The sequence below is a fragment of the Agelaius phoeniceus genome, chromosome 13 (genome assembly GCF_051311805.1).
Source record: "Agelaius phoeniceus isolate bAgePho1 chromosome 13, bAgePho1.hap1, whole genome shotgun sequence".
NCBI lineage: Eukaryota > Metazoa > Chordata > Aves > Passeriformes > Icteridae > Agelaius > Agelaius phoeniceus.
The window spans coordinates 7,494,114-7,517,102 of record NC_135277.1 but is presented as its reverse complement, the minus strand read 5'-3'; the positions used below and the strand labels follow the sequence as shown (position 1 = coordinate 7,517,102).

The 22,989-nt window shown below is 50.1% G+C and overlaps 1 protein-coding gene across 3 annotated transcripts in view; it reads left to right on the top strand.

Annotated features, from left to right (window-relative positions):
- Window positions 1-22,989, top strand: part of NTRK3 (neurotrophic receptor tyrosine kinase 3) — a 218,672-nt gene that overhangs the window by 14,486 nt on the left and 181,197 nt on the right. For all 3 annotated transcript variants that reach the window (XM_077185417.1, XM_054642288.2, XM_054642289.2), the window contains exons 2-3: window positions 18,644-18,718; window positions 19,970-20,041. In XM_077185417.1, the coding sequence (XP_077041532.1) occupies window positions 18,644-18,718; window positions 19,970-20,041 (147 nt within the window). The remainder of the gene's footprint in view (window positions 1-18,643; window positions 18,719-19,969; window positions 20,042-22,989) is intronic.

The window sequence follows — 22,989 nt, the reverse complement described above, 5'->3', positions numbered from 1 at the left end:
GAGCTGAGGCAAAGGGTCTGACAGAGACCTGACCTGGTGGAGGTGTGGGAAGCCAAGCATCAGCTCAGTGCCATGACCTGGGTGTGCTGGGAGGTGTCAGGGTCTGTGGGAAAGGCTCTCTGGAGCTCATGGCTTGTCCCTGGTACAGGCTGGAGGTGCTGCTGCTTTGCTGGGGTGTGCCAAGGGTGTGCAGGCAGCTGGCACCCAGGCAGGTTCATTTGGTGTACAGATCACTGGGTCTTTCTAAACCCTGGTGAGCAGAAACCAGTGGCCCTCCAGCACAGCTGCTGAGGAGCAGGAGTGAGGGATACCCTGGAATGCAGGGGCAGCTCTGCCCTGCTCCCACAGAGGTCAGTGGAGCACAGTCACAGCGGGGATGGGGTCACCCATGGGGTGTTTTGGGGTGGTGCTGTCTGCAAAGCTGCTGTGGGAACACAGGGCTTAGAGGGTTCTGCTTGGCTCACTGGGGAGGAAAACTCTTGAAGAGATCTGAGTGCCTTGTGATGTGGCTTTCTGAGTGCCTCAGTCCTCAAGGTATGAGTGGGAACGTGGGGTGCCAGCCTAGAGCAGGGGAGTGCAGCCTTTCCTGAGCCTTCTCTGCAAGTCCCAGGCCTGGAGGAGCTCCTCAGCTTCCTGAGAGGCTCAGGGTTTGGTTTACAGAAGTGCTGGCCCTGGCCCAGCATGGACTGTGTGTGTTTCCCCTGGAAAGGCACTGACCTGTGTCACTTGTGGCTCAACTCTCCCTGATCACCCTGAGTGTGGCTGCCAGAAAATTTGCAAGAAAAACGTGGAGATGCTCAGGATGGCTGATTCAGGCATTAATATTAACTGTTGGTGATGCTCTGTGATGGACCTGGGCTTGACTCAGCTGGATGTTTCCTTTAGACCTTTCTCCTGCTGCCAAACATTTTTTTTTATTAGTTTTTTCTCCAGTATCTTGTGTCTGAGCTGTGTATTAACACTGGGCTTATGATGCTGCTGGGCTCTGCCTTTGGGAGGAGGATGGAGGAGATGATGTGTTTGGTGGGAGCACAGGGATGCTAAACAGCAGTGGGAAAGGCAGGGGGCAGCGGAGGAGAGCAGAGGCAGATTTTCAAAATCCATATAAATAGCAAAAATAAATTTCCAGCAAACGCTTCCAGTCCTGCAGTATTAAGAAAGTGAAGCACTAGAGGATAAGGAAAGCATGAGCAATAACAGCAGGGATTTAGAAAGAATAAATCTTGCCAGACAAACCTGATTGCTTTTTCTTTTTGATGGAATCACAAAATTAGTGGCTGAGCAGAACGTGGAAATCCTAATATATTTGGATTTAGCAAAGCATTTGATATAGTGTCTCACCAAATCTTACTCTCAAAATTAGTTCAGTTTGCCTTGGACACTGCCAAATGGACTGAGAACTGGCTTGGGGCCCTGAACTCACAGTGATGGGCTGTGTTTGGGGAGAGGGGGAGCTGTGGGAGCAGAGCTACAACCTGGCTATTCTCACTGAAAAAAAATCCAAAGCAAAACAACAGAAACCCCCAAAATAATAATAAAAAAAAATAAATCCAGTTCTAGGCACCTTATTATGGGAATATTGACAAATTGGAGAGAGTTCAGAAGCAAACAGAGCAGGGGAAAAGAGGCAGCAGAGGGGTCAGATTACCCGTGGAGGGAGGCTGAGAAATCCCAGGCCTGGAGGCATTTCAGGGAGGAGCAGGTGGGGGCCAGAGGGGCTGGGATGGGCATTTGGGACCTGGCAGGGAGCAGGTGGGGGCCAGAGGGGCTGGGATGGACATTTGGGACCTGGCAGGGAGCAGGTGGGGGCCAGAGGGGCTGGGATGGACATTTGGGACCTGGCAGGGAGCAGCAGCTCAGCAGCGCCTTCGCCCCCGCACACAGAGACTCACTGAGCTCCCATTTCACAGCCCTTTCCAGATATTATGGGATAAGCTGGGGAATATTCACCGTGACTGTCAGAAAGAACATCCCTGACCAGGGAGGCTGGGCACGTTTCCTCAGGGAAAATCTGGACTCTTGGAAGGAGCACGAGGAGATGGCCCTGAGTGATTTGTGTCAGTAGAAGGGGATTTTCTCCTGGACTGTGGGCTTGCATGGGAAGCTGAGAGTTGATTGTAGCTGCTTTGAGGTGCTGCCTCCTGAGATATTTATCTGCACCTCATAAGGCATTTATTTATCACTGGGGAAAAGTCTGGGAAACTGCTGGCGGCAGCAGGAATGCTGTGTGTCCCCCAGGGTGGATGGCCAAGTCCCTTCGTGATTAAAGCTTCTGGAAAGGTGATGACTCTCTGGTCACTTTGCAGAGGAAGGACAGGACAGCTTGATGTTGCTCACAGGGCTTTGTGTGAGGAGCTGTCTGCAGAAACTGGGAAGGATGAGGTCTTCCAGGAGCTTCTGTCTGTCCAGCATGCCAAGCTCGAGGAGTCCTTCAGCACTCAGCTGGGGTTGGGAGGGATGCTGAAGGTGTGGAGGCTCTTGGCATGGCTGCAAGGTTTCCACAAGGTGAGGAGACTCATGGCTGTCAGCAAAGACTGGTTTGATCATCTGGGTGCCACCAGGGCTATAGCCCCCACTGCCAGGGGGATGGCTTGGTAGAGCCAGGCTTTTCTGCTTGCCTTTTAAAGCAGATCTGTGCCTTTTGATGCAGCTGCAAAGAAACTTTTGGTATGGAAAATGTAGCTTGCTAGAGGGAATGTTGCTTTGCATAGGGAGCAGCCACCCTTGTGGGGCAGGAATTAGCTGGGATGAACCAGAGCTCAAGGGCTCCTAGAAGATGGGGTGGCCTTGTGCTGGTGTCCTGGTCTCCCTGTGAGAGCACAGGGGTTTTTCAGCCCTGCATGGTTCTCCAAGTGATCCCCTGCTTTGCATTTCTCCCTGCCCAGAGCTGAGCCTGCTGGGATAGGGCTGAACCAGGCAAAGTTTGGGAGGTATTTTTAGCTGTTCTAATTGTGGCAAATAAATGCCATTCTTACTTGTTGGGATTGAGCTATGGCTAAATCACAACTAGTTCTAATGATGATAATTACCGGATTTCAATATTTATAGAAACGGGTGCTTCCTTCATATTGGCAGATGCTGCTGTGCTCTCACCTTCACAGATCGAAACCCTGGCTCATTATTGCTGCACCTATTTACTTACTTGCACATTTTTTAACCCACAGATGACAGCACATGAGAGATCTGAAAAGATGTGGGCCCAGTGCAAGTCATCTTTGGGTAGAAGCTGTGGGATAAATAGGGAAGCACCTCCTGAGGGCCTCTGGGTTGGGTTCTTGTTTTTTGGGGACCCATGGGAGATGTTCTCAGGGCTGCAGGCTTGCCTGGTTCTGCCAGGATTTAGCCTCCAAGGGGTGGCTGTGGCTGTACATGTTTTTGGCTGTGTTAGAGCTGGGGATGCTGCCGGGGGCTCCTGTGTGCACCAGGACACTGGGACAGAGCTGGAAGGTGAGGCTACACACACAGCTCCAGTACTGGGTGCTGGGCTTGGAGGAGCCCATGGAAAAGGCTCTGGGAGGTTCCTGCCTGCAGCAGCAGCAGCTTCTGGATGTCCTGGTTTAGCACCATCACTCTTGACTCTGGTACTGCAGAAGGGTGGGCACCTTTAGGAGCATGTGGGAGCAGAGCTGTGCATTTGGGTGGCACATGGGCCATCCCCTAAGCCTGGGATGAAGGTGCAGATCTCCCTGGGCTGTGTCCAACCAGCCCTGCTGGGTGATTGCTGCCTGCAGATCCTCACTGGTATCCAGCCCCATACACCCATCAGGTCTGAGACTCCCTCCTTGAGCAAGGTGTAGAAAAGATTCACTTATTCAATTTGCTATCTCTCCAGTGCCACATAAGCTGTATTGATAAATTAATCTTATATTGTTGTGACTAAACAGCCCTGCAATTTTTTACACTGTGCAGTCTAATCTGTCTTGACAGCTGTATCATTAGTTTATATTTGTTGTAATCTTATTCACTGTGCTGGCTGTGGGGAGTTTTTATTTGAGGTGCTGTGCTGCTCTGCAGGCAATGGGCACAGCTCTCTGCTGGGCATCTCAGGCTGCTGTGGGGTGCAGCCACCTGGGTGCCCTCCCAGGAGTCAGCCCCAAATTCTGCCCTAACAGCAGAATCCTCCTGGTGGCAGCATCCACAGGCCTGGCTGGGCCTCACCAAAGCATTTGTGCTGCTGAGGTTTTGGTGGGGACCTCCAAGTTGGGGTAAAGACAGAGAAAATGTGGGTGTTGGAGGAACTGCATCTTAGGGCATCCTGAGAATTCTGCTGTGCTATAAGAGATAAGTTGTTTGCTTGGTCTGTGGTTTAGTTCTCCATGAGACAGGTTGGTCCCTGTTCTGCTGCTGGGGTTAGCTCTGGGTCACAGGGGATAAAGGGGCTGTGGGGGCTGGGGCTGTGCAGTCTGTCACCCAGGGCTTTGGAGGTGTGGCACAAGGGATGGTGATAGGTGCTGGCTCAGGGTTGTGAGCTGGAGGTGACAGTGGCACAGAGTCGTAGGTGGCTGCTCCCCTGGCCTCAGCCTGGTTTTGCTGTCCTTGGTCCAAGTGGGGCTGATTCAGGTCTCTGCTGATTTTGTAGAGTCCCTTTGCTTTGCAGGCAGCTTTGCCTGCATGTCCTTTCAATAACATCTCCCCAAAACTGTGGGACAAAATGTTTTGGGTTGGTGCAATGAGACTTCTGCCATCAAGGAGGGAGAGAGACTGCATACCCTGGGCATGGGACAAGGGGGTGGGAGGCATTTTGGCTGCTGCTTTCTCTTGAACTTGCTGAATTTGGGTGAGAAAGAACAATTACTGGAGTGCAAACTTCTTTTTTGCAGCATCTCTGACCAGGCATGGATGGTTCAGTAACAGCTCAAGTCCTAACATCTCTCTTGAGCCCACTTGTTTGGGAGAGCATTTGGGATCTGGCAGGATGCTCCCAAAGCAGGAGTGTAGATGTGCACCCTGCAGCCTGACAGCACAAATTGTTCTTTAGTCCTTTGAACAGGGTCATGCATTTGTAATGGGGGGGTCCAGCAGTGCTCTGTGCTGTGCTCAGATCCACTCCAGGACCAGTGATGGGTGAGCCTAAGGGATGTGCCAGCTCCTGGTGCTGCCTGGGTGATTCCCCCCTTGCAGGCAGGTCTGGGAGCAGAGGGTGGGATGTGCTGTGTGACAGCTCCAGGGGGTTTGTGTAGGGCTGCTGGGGGAGTGTGACGGTGTTCACAGGGGTCCGAGGATGAGGGAAGAGACGAGGATCTGACTCCATGTTTCAGAAGGTTTGATTTATTATTTTATGATATATGTTATATTAAAACGATACTAAAAGAATAGAAGAAAGGATTTCATCAGAATGCTAGCTAAGAATAGAAAAAGAAGGAATGAATAACAAAGGCTTGTGGCTCAGACAGAGTCTGAGCCAGCTGACTGTGATTGGCCATTAATTAGAAACAACCAACATGGGCCAGTCACAGATGCACCTGTTGCATTCCACAGCAGCAGATAACCACTGTTTACATTTTGTTCTTGAGGCCTCTCAGCTTCTCAGGAGGAAAAATCCTAAGGAAAGGCTTTTCCATAAAAGATGTCTGTGACAGGGGAGGATGGTAAAACTTGGTGAGATCTGTGTGGTGGTATCAGCTTTGAGGGCAGGAAAACCCCTGTTCCAGGAGACCAAAGCTTGAGAAAACATCTGCAACCTGCTCATTGCCAAGCATGCAGTGATGATGTGGGAGAGGTTTCACACGTGCCTGTCCACCATGAGTGCTGGAGGTGTAAGAGCCCAGCATGCAGCCTGGGAGCTCCTTGCTGCAGCCCAGGCTGTGCCAGCTTAAACTGCCCCTCGTGATGTGATCTCTGGTTGGGAATGGCTGGGGACAGCCCTGGCAGTGCTGAAACCTTGGTTTGCATTCTGCAGCTGGGAGAGCCTCCTGCAGCTGGTGACAGGGTGGCAGATGCCAGCAGGTTGAATACAGCATGGCCAGAGGCAGGAGGTGTCCACACTGTTGGTAGAGGCATCTCATCCTCCCTGTCTCCCAGCTGGGTGGGTGATGGAGATGGAGATGGGGGTCCCTGGCCCTTACCCTGAATCTGGGGTTGGTGACATTGCAGCACATCTGCCAGCACAGCAGTGGCACCTCCCTGTGCAGGGAGTGCTGCTGCCCTGCTGTCCACTCCCATGGAGAAGATGCATTTCCCACTCAGCTGGTCTCTGCTGCTTGGGGACCTCTCTCCAAGCTCTGCTGGTAAAGGATAATCCATCACCTGCAAGGGCTCTGGCAGTGTTTTCAGCAAGGGATTGACTGGAGGTGTCCAGCCTGGACGCTGTGCAGCTGGGGCTCCCAGGTGGCAGGGGGTGACTCCGTGTGTGAAGTGGCTCCACTGGAGCACACAGCAATTGCCCAACGTGCTGCTCTCTTTGCCACATGGAAAAGATTTCTGTTCTGCCTGCCAGCCCTCTTCACAGTGCTTGATGGCTGCTGTTCACACCCTGCTTGCTGATTAGCTTCGTGTCAGCGCTGGGAGGGCAGAGAGGGCAGGAGAGGCCTCCCTGGAGGCTGCATCGGTGGCAGGGCCAGGGATAAAGCTCAGCTCTGCTCCTGCTACCCTTGTTTGGGCCATCTCCTGCTCCAAGCAAGGGTGATGCTGGGGCCAATTGCAGCTTTTTGCTGTTTATAACCCTCTACCCCTTAGCCAGTGTGAGGGTGTTTCAATTTTCATTTTAACCTGTTTATACCTGGGTGAATTGCAAGTCCCTGCCCTTGACTCCCAGGTGGGTCTCACTCATCCATCAGTGCCAAGCTTTGCTTTAAGTTCAAGGTATTCCCTGTGCAGCTTGGAGTAACCTCCAGTGCTGCCAGGTCCTAGAACTGGTGTCAGCTCCCTGGGAGCCACAGGGAGTTTTGGCCAGTGCTGCTATGCTCCACCCATACTGATGAGACTATTTCCATAGCAACTACAGGATTGTTCAAAGGGGACTTAGGGGAAAGATGTGAAAAGCCAAAACCAGCCCAGTTTAAAGCCACCAAGGGCAGAATCTGTTGGTCAGTGTTTGGGGTGGGTGGGTGCTTCAGGAGGTCTTGTATTGCCTCTCCCTCAGAAGTTCTCTGGCTCTGTGTATTTGTGTGGGACCTCGTGTGCCAGGCAGCCCAAAATGTGGAAATGGGAGCTGGTGCTTGCATTGCACAGCTGGGGAAGGTCAGGATACCCTCCTGGGGCAGCTCTGCCAGGGCTTTGGGGCTGGGAAGGGGCAGGAGTGTGCCTGGATGGCTGTGTGGAGGCAGGATGTGCTGCTGCTCTCGGGGGAGCCATGCAGGATGCTGCAGAGGCACAGAGTCATTTCCCAAGCTGTGCTGGCTGTCAGCAGGGTGATTTCAGTGGTGCTGGGGGCTGTGCCAGCTCAGGTGGGAGTCAGGAATGTCTTACACCTCTTCCTGCTTTCCTGTGGGGTCCAGAGTCCTGGGGAGGCAGCTACAGCTCTATTCTTTGTGCAGAGTGAGTTTTCCTCTCCTGATGACCTGCTGGGCTTGAGCAGTTTGAGGATGGTGCTGGAACACTCTGGGCCCTCCAGCTGCCCAAGAGCAGAAACAAAATTTGAGTGATTCCTTGCAAAAACAAACAAAAAATATTAAAACAACATCTCCCTGGAGGGACTTTGTCAGATTATATCCTTTCTGGCTTCAAAATTCTTCCATGACCTTCAATGGCACCAAAAAGGCACGTGTCCTGTTAAATACCTCTTCAGAGCAAGTGGTGAAAGGGCAAGCAATGTCAGGAGGTGAATTGTAACTCCTTGCTCCCTGCCTCTCCTCAATTAATACTGAGCAGGACCTTTGGATTCCTCAAACACCCCTGTGAGATTTTCTACCTGTCAGTTTAATGCCAGCCTCCTGGAAATCCTTCAGCAACAGGAGGCTCATTTTCAGGAGCTCAAAGCTGTCGGGCTCATCATATTTGTGCTCATCTTGTGGATGTTGTGATGTGTCACTTAAAACTGTGCAAAGCCCCAGTGAGGAACAGCATCTTCAAGTGGTGCAAGGACTCCCTGCTAGGGCAGGGTGGGGCTGTCAGTGCTGGGGTGATGTTGGCCATGTGCTGGCCACACTGCAGGGACTCAGGTTGTGTCCTCCTGCCTTGCTCGTGGTGTACAACAAATCTTACCAGATTAGCAGCCAGTGCAGCTCAGCAGCAGTGTTTGGACAGTGGGAGCTCAAGGGTTTCACCCACCTCTGGCCCTGGTGAAGAAGGTGCCCATGCTGAGCAGAGGGGTTTGGTTGAGAGAGGCTGGTTTTGATGCTTTGGGAAGTTGCCAGTCAAGGTGCCAGGCAAGCAGAGGCTTCTCCATGGTTCAGCTATGCTTTTATCTAGAGGAATGGCATATTGAGCTGAGAGAGGGGATAGAAACTGTCCCAGGATTTGCTGTTTGTGCTAGCACAACAGCCTGGTTAGCAGTGTCTCTGGCTGTCAGAGTGTCTTCTGTAAGGTTTTTTGCAAGGTGCTTTATTTACAATTAGAAGAACAAAGTAGAGTGCTGGGAGAGGAGCTTTTAAAATGTCTGTTGCCTCCCTGCTCTCCTTTCTTCCCCTCCCTGCATCTCCCTGCCTGTGTCATGTTTATAGGCATGCTGGTTTGCTTTTCCTTTCCAGAGCCAGCTGACTTCCCACAAAATACCTGTTATCCTGGGAAGCCTTGAGCTCTGAGTCACCCTGCCTTAATGAGTACATCCCCCTGCTCCTGAGTGATGCTTCTGTTCCTACACCTCTGCAATAAGAGCCAAGTCTGTGTGTGTGTGTGTGTCCCTTGCAGGAAAAGCTTAGTGGAGGGAAGGGAGAAGGTTTTTTTCATGCATTTTCCTGGGAAAAAGGGGACTGTGGCTTTCTCCTGGTTGATGGAGGAGCCCCTCTGCTGCTGCTGGGGAGGGTGGGCAGAGCTGGCTGTGATTTATTTGGAGAGCAGATAAAAGCCTCAGGGGGTCACGGCTGTTGGCTCAGAAATAAACTGTATGGAGAATTTATCTGGTTCTTTGGCTTTATGGGGAGCAGCTGGAAGCTGAGCAGGCAGATCTGTGATGCTGTGGAGGTAACAAGGCCTTGGAAAGTCTCCTTTCAGGTTGGAGATACCCTGCCCATGGCTGTCCTGAGGGCAGAGGGTGAGATCCTGGCCTGTGGCCAGCCCAGCTGGGCATTGCTGCCTGCTTGCCTGAGCTCCATGAACATCTGAGGAGCCAAAATGCTGGAGGATCAAAGTTCAGGCTCCTTGGGAGATGGTTGGGAAAATAAAAAACAACCCAGCAGCCTCAAAGGAGCAGGATCCAAGTGCAGAAAGATTCTCTCTCCTCTCCTCTTTCTTGGCCAGTGGCTTTCCCTGTGTTTGGGGTGTGTGGGAAAGCTGGAAATGGGATGGGCTGCAGTCTGGGGGTGGGGGAGCAGAGGAGGTCAGAGGAGGATGGGGGACTGTGGAAGGGCCCTGGATTTGGCTGCTGGATGTCCATAACTGTGCAGAGGCTGGGGCACCCTCTGGCACCCATGGTTTGAGCTCTGGGCTCTGCTTTCTGTGCTGCTTTCAGCATCCAGGCATGGAACACTGCCCAAAAATGTGCACCTACATCAAAACAGGGTTGAGACAAAGCTCATAAGGATGTAAAACTCCCGAAATGAGGCTCACACAGTGGCTGTGGTTTTGGGGAGTGTGCTTGTGGGTTTGTGTGGGTGGGTGGCAGCAGGTCTGGGTTAAGGACTGCAGCCCCCTCCAGCCATGGCACTTGTACAGCCCCATTCCTGGCTCCCACATCTGCTTGTGCTGGACTCTTGCTCCTGTCTGCTCATTCCCAGTGCCATCGATCACAGTAACAGCCAGTTTGTGGGAGATTTTATTTTCTCCTTTTCCTTCTCCATCCGTTTTCCTGTCTTCAAGCACAGCATGAAGTGCAATGAGTGCATGTGGCTGGCAGTGCTCCCTTTTGGGTCCCAGCTGAGCTACTACAGCCTACCAGAATATTGTCTTGACCATCTCCAAGGCTCTCTGTCTTTTTTGGGAGGGGTGTCCTTTCTACCATATGCTCTTTGGCACTGCTTTTTACCAAGAGTTATTCCTGCCAAGCTGAACTCTAGTGATCTGGTACCTTTAGTGCATCTCATTGTCTTGCTAATGTGTGTAGGCACTGTGCTCCCCAGGGGAGAAACAGCTGCCTTTGGAGTAGAGCTTGGCAGCCTTTTTTTGCCTGTATTAGTATATTACTATATATATGTATATATACACTCTATATATAGATATATTTATATCTATCTGTATATATATATGTGTGTATATATATACCTATAAAATATATACATATGTATATATACATATATAAAAAATATTTAAAAAATATTATAGCTTGATTTCTGGAAAGCCCCAGACCTGTTTGGAGATGGAAGTGTGAGGGAATTTGACTTCCAGTTTGAAATTGCAAGGAGGGTTTAATAAAGCAAAATGTGATTACTGAGGCCGATTTTGACCAGGGTGCTGCTTCCTCTCTAAAATGCTGTTTGATCTTTAAAGACCACAAAACGCTGCACACTGCTGGCTCTCCCTGCATATGAAATCCTACAGATAAAGCATCCCTTCCTTTGGCATGGCAAGTGCCTGGGGAGCTGCTGGAAAAGCAGATGCTCTTTTGCTTTACATGGGTGCAGGAGCCCAAAGGGTGCTGCTTCACCCTGAGTTTTGTGTGGTGTAAAACTCCCAGGGGAAGGTTGTTTTGCTTTTTCCTTGTCCTTGGGTTGCCCTCCCATCTTATCTGGCTTCATGGCTATTTTGGAGATGTGGTATGATTAGACATGCACAGGTTGATGTTAGCAATCCTGAGCCAGGAGTCTCTTCTCCATGTCCAATGGTGGGAAGCACATATCTGGGCACAGAAGATTGGCTCTGTAGGTTCTCCCACCAGAGAATAATAAAAGCAATGCCCTTTTGGGGAAATATAATTGGTTTTGGCACTCAGAGAAAAAGGGGAGTGAGCTTTGGCGGATGCTGCATGTGGGGAGTGAACTCCCACTTTTGGTGATGATTCACCCAAGGTGTCTGTGTTTGTGTATTTATATTCATGTCTGCAGGACAAAACTGCTCATCCCATTTCACACCTTCTCACTCTAGGTGGTGTTTGGGACTGTGCAGAGGTCAGATAGTTGTGGGAATAAATAAGAAAGAGTTAGGAAGAGAGCCTGCAGGAGCTGGGAGGTGCCAAGGTGGTGGGCAGGGAGCTGGGGCTGCACCAGGAGCTCAGCCCTTACACAGAGGTGTTTTTGGGGTGCTGTCCCCTCAGCCCTGCTTCCTGTGCAGGAGATGCTGCAGCCCTTGGGAGTTTCCTCCTGAGGCTTCTGCACTGCTGCTTGTCTCTGAAAAATGAGTTTTCTTCAGCACTTAAATGACTTTGAACGCCTCAGTCCTTGCTTGGGACCCCAGGGCTGCTCCCTTCCAGGACTAGATGAGTAATAGTGATGGAATATTGGGGCAAGTATCTGTTGTGGTGGCAGCTGTATTGCTGCCCACAGCCCTTCTTCAGCTCTGCTATCCTACTTTACACCTATTTCTTCCTTTCTGAAAATATGTGCCTGGGAATAGTTCCCTCCACTGAAGATCTCTGGCTGCAGTGTGTGCTAACAGGAACATAGTGCCTCCTGTGTGCTGCAGCCATCTGTCCATGCAGTGTCCAGGCAGCCTGCTGTCCTCTGCTAACACTGACACACTGTCCCTGAAGGAATGCTCCCTGCTCCATGAGCCAGCATCCAGAGCTGGTGGAGAAAGCAGAGGCTTGAGGAGATCCTAGAAGGAAACTGATGCATGCACAAGCTTGGGGCAAAGTGAGCCCTGAGAGGATCTCCTGTCTCTGGGACAAAAGCTGAGCATGAGGTTCTGGTGGCACTGGCTCTGCTGTCTGTTTTTTATGTCCAGCTCCTGTGCGTGCTATGCAAGGTGGAATAAGTCCAGAGCCTGGGAAAAAAAAAAAACAACCAAACCCAAACCTATTCAGCTTAAAGCTGTTTCTCAGGGCACCTTCCATTGTAGGGTGTCTCTATGTGACAATCTTTTTAGACAGTGAAGCTGTAGCAGCTCTTCTGCACCCTGTGGATGCTCCTGGCCAGCCTGGGGCCAGGCAGATGCTGTTGGGGTGAACATGAAACTTGTCTGGACTCATGTGAAAAGTGTCCTGTGGGAGAGTCCTCTCTGAATGCCTTGTGTCCTGTCACTTGCTTGTGTCTGGCACTTGGGTTCCTCCAGGAAGATTTTTGAGATGCTGCTGTGCAGTGCCTTGGGGCAGCTGTGTTGTTCCCACACCTTCCTCAGCTGGGGATTGGGAGCTTTCTCCTTTATTTAGCCCTCCTAGAAGGGCCTGGTTTGGATGGCTGGGTTGGATGTGGCTGGCCCATGGCTGAGTGCATCCCTGTCACACTCTGCAGCCCCCACACACCCTGGCATGACCTTGGCAGGAGCAGCAGAGCAGAGGGAGCTGTGTCACAGTGGTGTTTTATCATCCTTACCCTGACGAATCACAATTACACTGTGGAGTTATGCTCATAATTGTTTCTACAAAGTTGCATTTGCTTTCTCTACCCCCCCTTTTCCCACTGACCTCAAATTATCCTTAATGAGCCACTGCTGGGTGACTTTTCCATGCTTTTTGGGAAGGGGGAGACTGTGCTTTAAGTGGGGAGAATGTTGTCCTTGTAAGTCTTTATTCAGCTGCAATTGCCTTTAAATTTCTGTTACCAATTCACTTTTATAAATTTCATATTGAGGGAATCAAGTCCTTTGTGCCTCTAGTTATTAAATTATGTGATAAGTGCCTTATAATATTATGAAAGATGTTTGATTTCTTTATGGCTTCCTCAGCCCCAAGTAGGGTGTGAGGGATGGATAAAAGGAGCTGGCAGTAGCCACAGTGGCTGTGCTTAGCCCTGGGTTTGTGTGGGACCTGTGCCAACTCCCAGGGCTTCCCATCAACATCTGCAGCACCTCTGCTTGGAGGAGGCAGCTCTTACTGGTCAGGGGTTCAGACAGGTCTTTCCTTTATTCCCACTGCAATCAAATTCACATTTGCATGGTCTGGAGCTGGTGTGCCAGGAGGTTTGTTTATAATGCTAAACATATCAGGTAATTGAAAGCTAATGTGTCTGTCTGGATTGTGAGGTTTAATGTGCCTGGGTGACGAATTAATTTTCCTGTTGCACTACAAGAGAGAGGAGGCAAATGCTCTGCTTGCCTTCCCTATATATATATATATATATATATATAAAAATTGTGTGTGTGTTGGGGTGCTGCCTAATTGCTGGCACACAGCTTATTCACTGCCCAGCACCCAAACACGAGTGGTGGCACTTGGGACATGTCACCTGCCCAGGCACTGATTGGAGCTGATGGCATCCTTGTGAGATATCCACTTTGGGATAGACACAGATTTGGGGAACATGTGTACACATGTTGTGTAATACTTGGTGCTTGTCAGGTGCCTTTTGTAGCTGTTGACACAATGTTTGAAAAGCTGAGAGAGGTTAGACAAATGTTGAATGAGGAGGGTGAAGGAAGGCCAGACACATTAAGTAGCCTCAAGTAAATTGCTTGGTAAATTGGCATGAGGCTGTTTCCTCACCTCTGCCTGGAGGGGTGAAATGAGCCTGGCTGTGTTTGAATCCCAGTGGATATTCCAGTCTCCCCTGCTGCATTGGCTCTGGGCTGGAAGGGGAGCATGTGAAGCTGAGCAGTCTCAAGAAGATGACACCAGTCTGTCATCTTTTTGTCAGACACAGGCACTCCTGGGAATGAAAGGAATTGCTGTTCCCACAGGTTTGTTGGCTACCAGCCCCCTTCCAGCAAGCAGGGCAAGGTCCTGGAACTTTCCGGACCTGCTGGTACCTAAACCCTGTGGGTCAGTGACCTTATGGTCAGCAAGGCCACTGATCTGTGTGATGCTGGGCCAAAGACACCTGGCTGCCTTGCTGGCTCCACAGGGGACCTGCCAGAAGGATGAGATGCTTGCAAGCTGCTGAGCTGACAAACAGGGTTTCATGCTTCACAGGTTTGCTGTGAACTGGGACACAGCACAGAGCTGGGGACTGACCACTGGTCTGGCTGCAGTGGCCTACAAGGCTTTCAACAAGTTCTAAAGCATGTCTGTGGGTACCTGAGATGTGATGCAGGGTTGGTGTCCTAAGGTTGGCCTTTGTCAGGCTAAGCCTATGCCTTCCTTTGGAAAGGCAGCTGATTTCCCCAGCAAAGAAAGGTGACTTTGTGATGAGAGGTTGATATGATGCTGCACTACATCACAAGTGGTTTGTTTTTCTGGAGAAGGCACTGTCTGGCCCAGGTGTGCTAGGTGAAGTCTTGGTGGGAGGTGCTGAAAGATGAGAAGTGCTGAGGCTGCTTGGAGGTGATGTTGGCTCATGCTTTCATTGAGATGCTGGCACAAGAGGCCAGGAGTGTGTTCATGGGCTTTGCTGCTGGAGCTGTGGGGACACAAAATCACCTGAGGGTGGCCAACAGCTGCAGTAACAAACCCAAGAGACACTGCAATGCCACGTGGGGTGGATTGGGGTGGATATAAATGTGGGTGTAACAAGGCTAGGAAATCATGTCTGTTGGAAATCATCTGCTGGACAGAAATGCTGGGGGCAATGCTTAATAACAGGGTAAACACAAACCCCCTGGCTGATGGGGATGTGATAGGGGCCAGTGTGATCTCAGGCTACAAATCACGGCTTCTTCACTGTATCTGAGGAGCTGCTCATGCTGTTGCACAGGTGAGATCTCCTGGAGACTGCTCTGTGTTTCTGGTCACTTTTACTCAAGGAAAAGGGACTTAAAAGGCTGATAAAGCAAATGGCCATTTGCTATGTGTCTGTTGCAGTGGTTCCTCTTGCACTGATCACCAAGTGTGAGCATTAGTTGTGCTGGGTCTGAAATCAGAAACAAAACAAGCTCTCTGCCAGGACTCTGCCTGAGCAATATATCTGCATCACTTCTGGGACGTGAGTTAGTGTCTCTAAGGGCACTTGAGACAATTTGCCTCACACTTCACAGGTACAGATGTGCTGCCTTAGAAGACCTGGCATCATGTAGCTTGTAAATGATAGCTGGGTCGGCCTGGCTCCTGCTTGTAAAGGGGGGAGGAAGAAGTGCCAGGAAAGAAAAAGAGCTGCTTAAGCAAAGACATCTTTGACACAAGAGAAAATGGATGTAAAATGCAAGCGATTATATTTGGGTAAGGAATGAGAGGTGCAGCGTTTCAATCTGAGTTGGGAAGGCAAAGCCCTTGTTACTCCCAAGGTGGAAGTTGCTTGGTCTGTAGAAGACATGGTATAATTCAGCTCTGCAGTGCAAGCAAAGGCGCTTGGACCAGCAGGACCCTTCTAACATACAAGAATTATGAGCAGGAAGTGAGTATTTAAATAAACATGTCCTACCCTCCATACTCCACCCAGAAAATAAGTGAGCAACATCATCTGTGTCAGTGATGCACCTCATATGGTCTCGATTAGAAGTTGGATGTGAGTCTAGGTGGGTCTGCACGTGGTGAGCTCCTCAGGATTTGTGAACTATGGTAATGCTCTTCAAACTATTGGAGAAGAGCAGCTTGCCTTGGTAATAACTGAGGAATGCCACAGGAATATGTACTTAGAGATGTGCAGGGAGGAGTAAGCTGTAGTCCATAGACTGTAATTCATACCTCAATGCCTGCCTGAGGAGAGCAGGGCAGGGCTGGGAGCTGTCACAGCTGTATTTGGTGTGAACCAGGCACCCGTGTTCCTGCTGGGTTAATGAACCCAGGCAGAGGAGGAGGGAAGGTCTCAGTCTTCAGCAGCAAGTGGGAGGATACAGGATTTCTAGGGCAAGCAAACCCTGGAAGGAAAAGAGGGGGGGAGCTAGTTGAGATACTGAAGGACATGAGAGGGACTGAAGTTTCAGGGGTGGAGTTTCTCCGCTTGGTTGGTTTGTTTTTCTGTGCAACCACTGTCAATTTTACAATCACAGCTTGAGTCCTCGAGCTTTCAGAATAAGATGCATTTCTGTTTTGTTTTTTAAGTGGGTTCAGGTGAACCCAGCCAGTGCAAAGTTACACTATTCTTTCTAAAGCAATAGGAAACCAAAGAAAATATTTTTCCTGGTGTTTCTTTGAAGTACCTGTAAACCAAGACTGATTTGTCACTTCTAGGAGCAAGGGTACAACTCACGCTAAGTTGAAAAATCAGAGAGAAAAGGGGAAAAGCAATTTCTGCAAATCCCTGAGAAGGGAGGTGTGTGTTTATTTTAAAGGACTCAAAGACCCTTGCTGACCTGTGCACCTAATTATTTCCCTGCATTGCACTCTACATAAAGCAGCTGCTGGTTTGGGGGATTATCCTATAGATGTGTGTGCATGCGTTTTTCCACTGCTGTTTTTCTTGTCTCTCTATGGGTGTAGTATGTCTATGTTAAATAATGAACTAAAGTATATCTGGCTCAGGAAGCTCTTGAGCTTTTTTTGGGAGGCTGGAATACAATAGAGGTTGTGGAGCTGTGTTTGCAGTCTAGAGTTGTGTCACTGGGGGCGAGTGGGGAATGCCATGGGGAGGCCCCAAGACCCCCATGCACCAGTGCTGAGTCAGAGGAAATTCACGCCTGGGCATGTCACTGGGAACAAGCTCAGGTCTTTTTCTTTCTCTTCTAGAATGCTGCCCACATGGCTTTGAGTGTCAGGTCAAAAATAACCTTGACTTTTTTTAGCAAACACGATCAATAAAACAAGAGCCAATCTGGCCGCCACCTCCTTCCCAGCTGTGGTTGCTCCATAACTCCTGGCTTGGGGCTGTTCCATCCCTCCCTGAAGGTCATTGCTTGGATGCTGTAGCTGCAGCTTGCCCTGGTGGCAAACCAAGACCATCCCATTCCTCCTTCCCATGTCCTTTCTCTTGGAGGACCCTCACTTTGCTATGTAGGAGTTGCAGATAGGAAACGTTTTCGACCTTTGTTTCTGGCCTTGCTCAATCCTGCAATCTCATGGCCCAGGGCCTGGGCTGGCAGCCCTGCCTTGACTCCAGAGTTTCACTGAGCTCTTGGATCTCCTGACTGACTCCTCCCAGTCTGTGTTTTGTTCTGGAAATGTTCACAGGGGCCGTAGACAATGGCAGGGAACACGAAGTGGCTGTAATAATGTCCTGTTTCTCATTCTGTCTGGGACACAGGCAGTCTCAGCTGATGAGCAGGGCATTGGGGATGAACTGTGACTTATCCTGTCGTGCAGCAGCATGTGGGAGCTTGTGCTGTGTCCTTAGCATAACCCCTCTGGGCATGCAGACAAATTCAGGAACATGTGGAAAGCAGAGGTGACTCTTGTGGGTCTCTCATTTCTTGGATCTGCATGCTGAGAGCAGAGAAAAATAAGGAGATTTAGTCCAGGCTTTGTGTTCTACTTTTTTTGAGATGGATGTAATTTGGGGGGTGGCTCAAGTAGGTCCATGTATTTCCCTCATGCTAATTCACCTGTTCTTGTGCAAGCACAAGGAATAGGAAATGCTGGATGAGGAATTTTGTGGCCCCTGTGACTGCTCTGTAAGTGGTCTAAGGTCCCTCTTCTGCTTGCTCACCATGTGGGGTCCTGCAACCTTCTTGCCTAGAATCACAGCATAGTTCTCAGTGTTCTCTCATCACTCCAACCCTTCATCACTTGGAGATGTTTCCCCTCTCCAGGGCCAAGTCCAAAGCCAACTATTGCATCAAGGCAGATGTGAGCTTGGGTGCACATGTTCAGAGATTTCAAAGTTGGGCTTCCTTCACATATTATCCAAAGGGACCTGCCAGATGTTTTCCCTCTCTCAGCTGGCTTTTAGAGAGGACTACCTCCACCTGCTTCTCAGAAAAGACCCTCTTGAAAATGTCTGTGTTTCTGGTGGGAGGGTGTCTGAGTTTAATCTGGGAGAAAGCCAGAACTGGTCGAAAGCTGCCTGGGAGATGAGGATTGAACTCCTTTCACACCACCCAGCATTGCAGCCTCTTAGCAGAGGCCAGTGGCCACAGCCAGGCAGTCCAGTGCTGCCAGCAGCACTCCTGTGCTGCTGATAACAGGGGACCCTGTTCTCTGGGGCTGCTGATCTGTCACCTTCCCCCGCCTCTAATATTTACTGAAAGTGATCCTGTGGTGACAGATCTATTTCTGTTTTTGTTCTCTGTAACATACCTGCCAGACTGCCCCAGGCGACTGAGGAATTTGTAATAAAGGCAATGTTTCCAAACTAAGCTTGGTGCTCTCCTGCCAGCAGCGTGTCCAGCCAGAAAAGACTAGGAGCCTGTTTATCCACCCCAGTTAGAGACTGGATAAATATATGACATTTTTCATTTAGGCCCTAAGTTTTTGTTGAGAGGTTTTATTTGCTTTCACTCTTTTTTTGCAAGACCCGTTTCAATCGTGTCTTTGTTCACTGATGTGTGCAGGGAGGGCAATGACTTGGGCAAGGATATTCAATGGCTTGGTTGCATGTTCTGTGCTTGAAACTGTGGGTAAACCCATGTTATTTGACTTTTCCAAGAGGCTGGGAAAACAGAATGGGGCTGGGTGGTGGGGTATGACATCCTTCCTCTGTGTGCTGTCCCTGGCATGGGCTCAGCAACCATCTGGTTGTGCCACAGCTGAGCCTTTCCTTCTTCTCCACAGACACATAGAGAACTGGAAGAACTTGCAGACACTGAACGCCGTTGACATGGAGCTGTACACGGGACTCCAGAGGCTGTGAGTATGTCCTGTGCATTGGGGAGGGGACTGGGCCTGGGCAGCCCCTTCCTCCCAGCAGAGCCATGGCTTCCTTCCCTCTGCAGCCCCCATGCTGCCAGTTTAAACTGCTGGGTCTGCTGTGTTTTGCTATGGGAGTCCACAAAATGGAGATGAAATGCCTTTTGGTCTTGGCTGGGTCTGTGAGGAGGAGGACTGCTAGCTCCTGACAGCTCTGTCAACACACATCAGCCCTGACCTCTCCTCTCCCCTGCTGTTCTGGTTCTGGGCTTGTGTGTTGCTCTGACTCATTCCAGCCCCACAATGTGAAATTCCAGCTGTCTCCACCAATCCTTCATTGCTGGGCCGTTGGTCCTCATTTAGTGCAGTTACCATCATGGTGGTGCTGTGCAGGAAGGGAATTGCATCTCCCTGCACAGCTCTCTGAGCATGGACAGAGGTCAGTTTTGTGCGTCATGGAGGGGAGACCGAGGTCCGTGAGGTTGAAGGGACTTTGCATATGCTTGGGAAGCCTGGCCAAGCAAGGCTGCCAGCCAGTCTTTTAATTCCCCCTCCTACATCCTCAGGATCTGTGAGCACCCTGGATGCTGCATGTGTGAGATGCAGAGTGTTGCTCAGGGCTAATCAGAGACTCTAATAATGTGTTTCACTGGGAGCTTTACATTAAGTACAGCTCCCATGTGGGCTGGAGGAGCTGTATGGGGCTGAGCACTCACTAACCAAATTCCAGCAAGCTGTACTTTTAACACACAAAACCCTTGTAAGCAGGCTGGCTGTTGTTCTCTCCTCACGTAACAAAGCAGCAGAGATAGCAGATATTTACAGAATTACAGAACATGCTGAGCTGGAAGGGATCTACAAAGATCATCAAATTCAACTCCTGGCCCTGCACAGGACCATCCCCAATAGTCACACCATGTGTTCGAGAGTACTGACAAATCCTGGTTATAGTACTGATGGAGCTTTTCCAAAGTAGGCTGTGAAAAGGAGTATTCTCCCTTCAAGATGCAGAATTCCCTATGGAAAATACCCTTCTTTATCAGAGCTGCAAGCAGCAGGGTTTCCTCTTGGGTATGAAGGTGGGAGGTGACTTTGCTGTGGTAGGTTTGCTGTGCAGTGCTGCTTGTGGAGATGGAGGGAGAGCAGAGGAGCAGGAGATGGCCTGTGCCACCCCAGCAAGCCTTGGGGGATGTGGGAGCAGAGCAATTGTCTGCCTTGACTCCATTGCTGCCCTTCTGCATCTCTCCACAGGACAATCAGGAACTCAGGACTACGAAACATCCAGCCAAGAGCCTTTGCCAAGAACCCCCACCTGCACTATATGTAAGTGCCAATGGCTCCTGTCCCCTTGTGCCTCTTCTCCCTGTGGAAATGTGGTTCCCAAGGCAGATCCCCAAAGTCTCTGTGGGGGACTGCAAGGAGAGGGAAGGGGAATGCTGATGGGGAAGGGAAAGTGCAGGAGATGGAAAAGCAAAATGCACAGGGAAGTGGAATGGGCTGCAGTGCAGGATGGGGAGGGCTCCTGCTGGGAAGCTGAGGGGTTTGGGTTCCTAATGAGTGCCCTGGCTCTGATGGCAGCCCTGATGAGTGCAGCATCATCACCAGCCCCATGGCTGCTGCACATTTCCCTTTCTGCCGAGTTTGGGGGCAGCCACCCACCCCAGAGCACAGCCAGAGCCTGCCCTGCTCATTACTTTTTAACCAAGGGCTGCTTTTCTGACACAAATCCTGAGTTATGGAGCTGCCAGCTCTGCTGCTAATTATTGACTTAAACTGCTGTCTGCAGGGGTGTGGGGTAGGGATGTTTTGTGCCAGAGAGGCTGGAGCCCTGTTATCCTGGGACATCACACAAGTGTCCAGCTGCCAGGGCATTGTTAGCTAGAGAGTGGTGTCATAGGGAATTTCCACATCCTTGAGGCCAAGTGCACTGGTTTCTTTTCCAAATGTGTATTTACTTTTCCCAAGGTGATAAAGCAAAGCCTGAATTTCAGGCCACTGTGCAAGGTGTTCCGTGGGCTTGAAATATTTTGTCCAAGTGACTGTGTCCAAGATCAAAGCCCTCTCTGCTCCACTGTAGATATGAAATGTGAAAAGGGTTTGGGGAGAGGCCTTGGCCTTGGGCACCAGCTGATGGGCTGAATGGGAGTGTTTATCCCTGCTTTTTGGAAAGCAGTGCTAGTGGCTTCTTCAGTGAAAAAGTGCATTCATTTGAGTGTGTGGGTGCATTGGGCCATCGATAGAGACTCGTTCCTGGGGCAAGGAGATGGATGCGACCTGCAGAGCATTTGTCTTTTGATGTCTGCTCAGAGATGATGTGAACTGAAAAACCCCAAAAGCTTCCTTTTTGGAAAACCATTTACAGTTGCTAAGTGACAGTAAAGTACTTACTAAATAGAAGATCTGCAGTACCAAAGGACATGAATAGTTGAGGGCATTGTGAACATGAACTGAGCCTTTTTGAGCTTAAAGAATTGCATATTTTCATAATGAACCCTCGTTAATTCTGACCACTGGGATATTCCCGATTTCTGCTCTTTGTTATTTTGATTTGTAGCATTTGTTTTGTGTTTTCTGCAGTTGTTTGTTCCTGGGAAGCAGTTCTCTCTGAACCACTCTGAATTGATTTTTTTTTTTTGACGGTTGTTTGTCAATTGTGCCGTTGCTGTTTATGTATCTAGCAGATAAAATGAATAACATTTGATTCCTGATGAAATTAGTTTGGATGTCGTAGGAGTTTAGAAGGCCATGTATGCTAGCTTTGAGGCTGAATGTGCCATTAATGTGTACACAGGCAATTGTTGCTGCTTTTCCCCAAAGTGTTTGTTTTTGTCTTTTGGAATTACTTTTGTGAGTGGAAAAAACCCCACATCCATCTTCTGTCAAGAGTTAGGATTGGTACGTGGTGATGAAATATGTGTTTGTTTACTGCTTGGGCCCTGTAAGATTGATCATGTTCTTAACATCTTTCTTTCCTTGCCTTTTGGAGCTCCAGGCAAGTAAGTATATTATTTGCTTGGTGTTTGCCAGTGGGTTTTGATGCTGTTCCTGGGGCTTGGCAGTGTGGATGCTCCCCGTGAGGGATGCTGGACAGCTGAGGGTGGAGACCTGGGCTTGCAGGGCTGGTGGTGGCTCCCTGCTGCTTCCCAAAGGCTCTCAGACCACGATGCCTTTGATGCTCCCTTGCAGCCAGGGTGGCTGGAGAGGCTCTGCACAGCCTGGTGCCACCTGGGATCCCCTCCGTGGCCCCAGCACTCTGCCAGCTCATCAAGGTGCCTCCTTGGCTGCTCTGCCTCCCTGGGAGCTCAGCTCAAAGGGAGCTGACATTTTCTGCAGCCTCTGCACGTAGGAGCCAGGGATAAAAGGATTAATGGAAATGTCACTCTGCTGTAGTGTTGGGCTGCTGTGGTGAGGTACAGGAGTGGATGGGAGTGAAGGATACTGTCCCAATCCTCTCGTGGTGGGGCTGAGTGCAGGGCTGGGACTGTGGGATGGTGCTTAGGGCTTGTTGAGTTACTGCTACACATTCTTGCTGCCACTCAGGTTTTCTTTCTCTGTTAGTGGCTGTTTGGATGGTTGCTGGAGCTGAGTCAATAAGATGACAAATGTGTCTAATAAATGAGAGTGGCTTCACTGCCAGGGAGGGTTGGCACAGAGTGGTGGGGGCCCTAGGCTGGCCCTTTGCAGGGTGTTACAAGCTGTGTCTGAGCAGTTTTTTTCACTTGAAGCTCACATACAAATTCTGAGGTCTCATTAGCTTATTTCCACCCCACACACGCCTCCCTTCCCATCCTGGGTTAAATCGAAACTTCCTGCTGAACTGAGTTTTTTCCCAGTGCCTTTCATCAAGGTTTCCTCCTCTCAGATGGGCCAGATAGCTCTGCCTTCTCCCAGTAACATCTATTTCTGGCCCTTCCTCTGTGCACGCGCTTGTCTTCAGACCCCAGCTGTGCAATCACAAGCAGATCACTTATCCCAGCTCTAATTGCAGGAGCCCAGGTTTGTGAGGGTTTGGGTGAAGCTTGGCTTATTTTTCCCCTTTCCCTACCACAGAGTCAGGATGGAAAGGTGGGAAATCCATGAAGGGGATTTTCAGCATTCAGCTGCTCAAGTGGTAGACCTCAGGGTGCTCCAAATTGCAGCCTGGCAGGGTCATTTTAGGGTTTAGGTCCTTTTAAGGTTTGAAATTAGCTGTATTAAGTGCAAGGGGCTTGAGGCTGATGTAATCAGTGGAGGAGCAGTGGGTGTCTGTGAGCCAGAGGTGTGAATCTAGA